General features: G+C 54.8%; 1 protein-coding gene across 5 annotated transcripts in view; it reads left to right on the top strand.

Moving 5' to 3' along the window:
* Positions 1-636: 636 nt before the first annotated feature.
* The window catches only part of Arid1b (AT-rich interaction domain 1B), a 334,344-nt gene continuing 328,034 nt past the window's right edge, over positions 637-6,946 (top strand). For 3 of the 5 annotated variants that reach the window (XM_070010549.1, XM_070010548.1, XM_070010547.1), the window contains exon 1: positions 637-2,403. In XM_070010549.1, coding sequence (XP_069866650.1) covers positions 652-2,403 — 1,752 coding nt within the window. In that variant the 5' untranslated portion in view covers positions 637-651. The remainder of the gene's footprint in view (positions 2,404-6,946) is intronic. The other 2 variants (XM_070010545.1, XM_070010546.1) reach the window with 1 other exon arrangement.

Raw genomic sequence — 6,946 nt, 5'->3', positions numbered from 1 at the left:
AGCAGCCTCAGGCCGCGCCACGCCGCCGCCGCGCAGCGAGCGCCCTTGGCAGCCGGGGAGGCCGCGCTGGTGGTGGGCGCTGGGGCGCGGGCGGGCGGCGGGCGCCCCGGCGGGCGGCGGCGCCGGGGGGCCGAGTCCAGTCCGCGTTTTGCGAGTGCGCGGGAGCCGTCGGCGAGAAGGGGGCTCGCGGTGGCTCGGGCTCGCCGGGCGCCTCCACCCTCGCCGCGCCGGGCCCGGTCGGCTCTGCCGGTCGAGAGTGTTCGCCCACATCCGGGTTAGGGAGGGAAAAGAGGAGGGGGGGGAAAGTTTGCTTCAAACCCGGCTGAAAACTTTCCCCGGCGCGGCGCGGGGGCGCGGGGGGCGCGGGCCGGGCGGCGCGGCGGCCCCGGGCGGCGCTCGGCGGGCCCGCGCGGGGGAGGGGGTCGGCGCTTCCCGGCGGGCCGCGTGGATGCGCGCGGGAGGGGCCGCCGGCCCGCGGCGGGGCATTGTCTCCCCCCCGCCGGGCCGCGCCACGCCGCGCCGATCATGGCCGCGCGGGCGGCGGCGGCGGTGAGGGCCAGGGCGCGGGCGGGCAGCGGCGAGCCGCGGGCGCCCGGGGCCCGGGACCCACAGGCGGCGGTGGCGCGCGGCGCGGCGGCGGCCCCGGCACCCATGCTGGGGGGCGGCGACGGCGGCCTGAATAATGTGCACTCCCACCCCCTGCACCCCCGTCACGACCTGAGCATGGCCCACAGCGCGAGCGTCGCCGCCGCGGGCACCGGCAGCGCCCAGAGCGGCGGCTCCGAGGCGGCTCTCAAGGAGGGTGGAAGCGCCGCCGCCGCGCCGTCCTCCTCCTCCTCCTCCTCCTCCTCCCCCTCCTCCTCCTCCTCCTCCAACGCGGCGGCGGCGGCGGCGGCGGCGGCGGCGGCGGCGGCGGCGGCCTCGGCCTCTTCCTCCTCGGCGGGCCCGGGCTCGGCCATGGAGACGGGGCTGCTCCCCAACCACAAACTGAAAGCCGTTGGCGAGGCCCCCGCCGCACCGCCCCACCACCACCATCACCACCACCACCACCACCATGCCCGCCATGCCCACCACCACCATGCCCACCACCTCCACCACCACCACGCACTCCAGCAGCAGCTAAACCAGTTCCAGCAGCAGCAGCAGCAGCAACAGCAGCAGCAGCAACATCTCCCCATCTCCAACAACAACAGCCTGGGCGGCGCGCCTCCGCCCGGCCCGGACATGGAGCCGCCGCAACGTGGAGGCGCCAAGGACAGTGCCGCGGGCGGCCAGGCCGATCCCCCGGGCCAGCCTCCGCCGAGCAAGCCGGCCGACGAGGACGACGCGCCGCCCAAGATGGGGGAGCCGGCGGGCGGCCGCTACGAGCACCCGGGCCTGGGCGCGCAGCAGCCGCCGGTCGCGGTGCCCGGGGGCGGCGGCGGCGGCGGCGGCGGCGGCGGCGGCGGCGGCGGTGGTGGCGGCGGCGGCGGCGGCGGCGGCGGCCCGGCGGCCGTCTCGGAGTTTAATAATTACTATGGCAGCGCTGCCCCTGCTAGCGGCGGCCCCGGCGGCCGCGCTGGGCCTTGCTTTGATCAACATGGCGGACAACAAAGCCCCGGGATGGGGATGATGCACGCCGCCTCCGCCGCCGCCGGGACCCCCGGCAGCATGGACCCCCTGCAGAACTCCCACGAAGGGTACCCCAACAGCCAGTACAACCATTATCCGGGTTACGGCCGGCCCGGCGCGGGCGGCGGCGGCGGCGGCGGCGGAGGAGGAGGAGGCAGCGGAGGAGGAGGAGGAGGAGGAGGAGGAGGCAGCGGAGGAGGAGGAGGAGCAGGAGCGGGAGCTGTGGCGGCGGCGGCGGCCGCGGCGGCGGCGGCAGCAGCAGCAGCGGGAGGCGGCGGCGGCGGCGGCGGCTATGGGGGCTCGTCCTCGGGATACGGGGTGCTGAGCTCCCCCCGGCAGCAGGGCGGCGGCATGATGATGGGCCCCGGGGGCGGCGGGGCCGCGAGCCTGAGCAAGGCGGCCGCCGGCGCGGCGGCGGGGGGCTTCCAGCGCTTCGCCGGGCAGAACCAGCACCCGTCGGGGGCCACCCCGACCCTCAACCAGCTGCTCACCTCGCCCAGCCCCATGATGAGGAGCTACGGCGCCAGCTACCCGGACTACAGCAGCCCCAGCGCGCCGCCGCCGCCGCCGTCGCAGCCCCAGTCCCAGGCGGCGGCGGCGGCGGCGGCGGCGGCGGCAGCGGCGGCGGCGGGGGCGGCGGCGGGCGGCCAGCAGGCGGCCGCGGGCTTGGGCTTGGGCAAGGACCTGGGCGCCCAGTACGCCGCCGCCAGCCCGGCCTGGGCGGCCGCGCAACAAAGGAGTCACCCGGCGATGAGCCCCGGCACCCCCGGACCGACCATGGGCCGATCCCAGGTAACCCCCGCGCCGGCCGGGCCTGCTTCCGCCCGGGCCTGGCGCGCCGCGAGCCCGAGTTTCTTTCTTCGCCCGGTACTTTTCCCGTCCGCTCGCGGGGGCGGCGGGGGCGCGGCGCCCGGAGCCATTTCCGCGGCGGCCTCTCCGGCCGGGCTCCTGGCGCTCCCCCTCGCCGTCCCGGCCGCGAGGGTTCGGCCGGGCCGGGTGTTTGGGGGTTCCTCCTGCTCCCCCCTCCCGCCACCTCCCCGCACCTTCGCCACCACCGCGAGCCCCCGGGGCCTGGACGGGATCGAGGTGTTCCGGGCCCCACCCGCGGGAAGCCTCGTGGGGCGGCGGGCTGGATTTGGGGTCCCCCGGGCGGGTGATGTGTGTGACCGGCCGGAGCCAGTCGGGCCGCGCCGGCGCTGGGCCGGGCCGAGCCGGGCAGGGCAGGGCCGGGCCGGGCCGGGCCGGGCGGCGGGGGAGGAACTTTCTCCCTCCACCGCGGGCCGCCGTTCGCAGCGCTGAGCCCCGGAGGGAAAGGCCGAGGACACGGGGTAGCTTTGTGACCACCGGGGGCCTCTCCCTTCGTTCCCGAGGCCACCCAGAGCGAGTGGGTGCGGGCAGGGCCGAGTCGGACGGCGTCCTGGGGTGACATCCCTTCTCGCATCCATCCCTCTGTGCCGCAGAATACCGGGAAAGTCCGCGATCGGGCTCGGGGCGGCTGGGAAAGGAGTCACCTTCAACCGCGAGGCGAGGCTGGAGGAGCACACCCGCCGGATCGATCGATCGAACTTACTTTGATCATGGGTTAGGCATACATTTGATCCAGCGAATCCAGGCCGATGGGGAGCCCGATCAAAAAGGATCTTTTTTTGGGGGGGGGGGGAGAAAGGGGGGAGGAATCGTATTTATTTGGATTTTTTTTATTCTGCTGTCACCCGAGTCTTACAGCGCCGTGAGCGAGGGTCCTGCACGCCGGCTGTTTCTGGCTGGTAGGCTGAGCCTAAAGACTGACTTGATCTCCTTTGCAAGGTTTGGAATTTGAATTGTGGAGGTAAACTGGCTGTAATAGTCTCCAGACAGCTGCCTCTGAGTTGACATCTAATCTGCCATCTGATTGGCTCCCCTCTCACCATTGGGCATTTAGCACTGCTGATGTAAATAGAAGTGCTGAGCTGTACAAGTCACAAAAATTCCTGCCACAAATAATAACCGAACTCTATTACAAGCAGATGGAAGGTTGAATACTATTTAGGGCTTAAAGTGTTCCGAATCATAGTTATTAATAAGCGGATTAAGGACAGAAAAACATCATGCTGGTGTCCATTATTGGGTATTCACAAAACCCAGGTCTTTGAAGACAGTCTTACAATATGAACGTTGCATATATCATGGACTTGTAATTGTAGGCTGAAGATACCACCATTGAGAAGTAATTAAACTGCAGATGGAACCGAATTGTGGATTTGTACAGCTTTTTTTAAAAAAAATATTGAAAGCCTATCCTTTACAAAGTCAACTGTGAAAAAAATTTTGATTGTCTCTGCAATCAAACATTTAAATGTCAGGATTCTGAAGTGCAACAGTGTCTTTTGGTGATGTTTAATTAGCTTTATAACCAGAATAGAGTCATGTATTTCTAGTGATTTGTGTTTTAACAATTGTGGCCATTTTAAGATGCCGTGGATGAGGCATTTTAGTTAGAATTTAAAATCCACAAAATGAGAAAGCTATAATCTCCCCCCCAGTTAAAAGGGAAACTGCATTTTCCCTGTGAAATGCTAAGATTCATTTTGTATTTGCTTCTGGTCTCAGAATGCAGAAATACCCTGATTGTTTTTTTTTTTCCCTACTTAATGATTTTGTTAGATTAGATAATGTGAGCCTTATTTGAACTGCTTATAAAATTAATTAGGAAATGTGTATTGCAGGCAAGTTGGGTAGTGGTGTGCTGCTCCCAAATATTTTTTCTTTCCTAGACATCTTAATGTCATGAACATCTTTAAGCAGTCTGACTTGTCAGATAGGAATAGCAGTGATTGTCTTATCATAGGAAGGTGTTTTTCTTAAAATAAGAATTACATATTAGCAGTAGGACTTATGAGAGTGAATGAAGGCCTGAATTTTAACAAGTTATCATAGGAATTGTACGTATTGTTCTTGGTATTCTCTTGCTTCCAAATCTCTCGTTAATGGAGTTTTACTCCTAATGATAATGCTTTCCCATTTTTGGTAGAAACCTTGTGGTTTTAATTTTTGTTTTGATGTCTACAAGAAAAAAATATTGAAAACTGATGTGAATAAGTCCATGTAATTTATTTTTAAAAAATGCTTTGTCAGCTTGCTTTTAAAGGGGCAGTTTAAAATCCTCATATTTGTAAACTGTAAACAAATGAAGTTAGAGGCAGATGTAGGCCGCATTACTTTAGAGTATTATTTCTTAATGGTACTAATCATTTTAAGTATTTTGTTTTTTTGGAATGAAAGTGAAGCCATTATGTCCTCAGTGTGGCCCCTGGGAAAAGCCTTTTTATCTTTGAGGGGAAAAAAGGACAGGCATGTGACCTGGATTCAGGAGTTCTCGTAGGTACCCTCCGGATAGCATGTGGATTGCCTTTTTTATATTTTCTTTTCTTTTTTGGAAGGCCAGTATTGTTCAGTATTGCCATGATAACTAGACTAGAAAGTCATTTGTTCAAAATGGGAAATTACTACCTGATTGTAGGTCATAAAATACTAAGCCATATTGTTGAAGGATGAAAAAAAAATTTTTGGCTTTTAATACATTTAGTTTCATTTTTGGTTTTAGGAAATGTTGGGAAACTTTTTTTTTTTTTGTAGTTGGGAAGAAAATATCCACATACTGAAGGAATAAAAGTCTTTTAGAGATTGAAATAAGCTATTTTGTGATTCACTTTGCTACTGGATTTTTTTTGAGATAAATATTTGGAATGTGTATGTGTGTAAGCATACTGAGAGTACCCAAGCCTGGTGATGACTGTTTGCACTGAATTCCATTTGTGCTGTTTTACCTTGTTTCATAGAATATAATACAGTATAATCAAGGTTATTTACCATTGAAAAAAAAGTCATTAGATGGCTTACAAATAAGTAAGCTACACAGTCCTTCCTTCTTACTTTAAAAATGTGCTTTACGGTTACAACTCCTTCCCTTTTTCTCCTCTCACTTTAGGTTATCTGATGTTTTAAATCCCCTAAAGACATTTTGGTGGCATACATTTATGTATTTGCCAAGATGTGGATGCTTGCTGTATAGTTAAGTAAAAGGTTATTAGAAAAAGGCCTATTTATTTAAGGAGCAACAACAAAAAGAAAATACAACAAAAATTCTGCAGTTTTGTGTTTCTCTGTTTACTTGGGATGAAATTACTTATGCCTTAAAATTGCTTTTTATTTGGGAATCCTAATTTTTGTGCTATTGAATTTTTTGTAGTGGTAACCACTTTTAAGACAACAGTCATTAAATTTATGTTTATATTGATGCTAAATCGATAAGTACATTCTAGGGAACATGTTCTAGTTTTGGTTCATAGTGGGAAAATTTAACCCTTATTTTTTGCCTGCTTTTTTTTTTTTTCTCTCCAACCTATATTTAAGAATAAAATTTTGGCCAAATCTTCAGTACTTACTCCATTTTTCTTAGTATTGTATTGTAATAGAAGTATGTTTTGGATAGCAAAATAATCCAGCTTACATTTGGACATGTTTACTAATGTATTTAACCTCTACTATTCTGTTCCTTTACTGGAATTGAAGAGAATAACTTCTTTGCTGTAGTATAAAAATAGTATTAATTCTGTTTTGAGAACCAATTTCAAAAATTTCTAACTGTACAGAATGATTTAATACAAGCTCCTTTGATAGCTTTATTAGACACATATGATTTTGCAGAAAGCAGGTGTAGTTAGGGTTTGATTTCTTAGTACTATTTCTCGTTAGTGGACCTCATTCCTTCCTAATTTGGGCCACAAGTGTATGAATAAAGGTGCCTCCTGATATCACAGGAACACTTTCTAGGCTATCCACCAACTTCCTGTCCTGGGAGATGGGTGTGTGTGTGTGTGTGTGTGTGTGTGTGTGTGTGTGTGTGCATTTCAGATTTGTTAGGGGTCCTTTTCATTGTCGTTTTTGCATAGCAGTTGGAGATGCAAGTTTGGATGTGCTGGCAGAGGAGGCCGGAGCTTTGGCCAGCCCTGGATCTAGAGGCATTTCTCAGTACGCCACCCTGGCTGACACTGCCCAGGTGTGGATTTCTGTGCAGTTAAGCACTTCTTGGGGAAAAAGGACTAACATTCATTCATGTCATTTTGGGACATATGTAGACTTGTGAATTTGAGGCTGATATTTATGTTTGATAAACTGTAGTATGTTACTTGAAACCATTTAATGGAGGCTGAAAACGAGTATTAATAAAACTCAATCCCATTATTTCAATATTTAGATTCTCAAAATGGATGTTATAGAAGTTTTTATGACACTTAACAATGCTGGCCTTTTTGGATTTTTTTTTCCAGTTATGTGTCGTTTTAGCCGTGTCTTC

Source organism: Dipodomys merriami, unplaced genomic scaffold (genome assembly GCF_024711535.1).
Source record: "Dipodomys merriami isolate MVZ:Mamm:240054 unplaced genomic scaffold, mDipMer1.0.p SCAF_8, whole genome shotgun sequence".
Taxonomy (NCBI): Eukaryota; Metazoa; Chordata; class Mammalia; order Rodentia; family Heteromyidae; genus Dipodomys; species Dipodomys merriami.
Note: the sequence above shows the minus strand (reverse complement) of the source record. Positions and strands in the feature narration are given on the sequence as shown.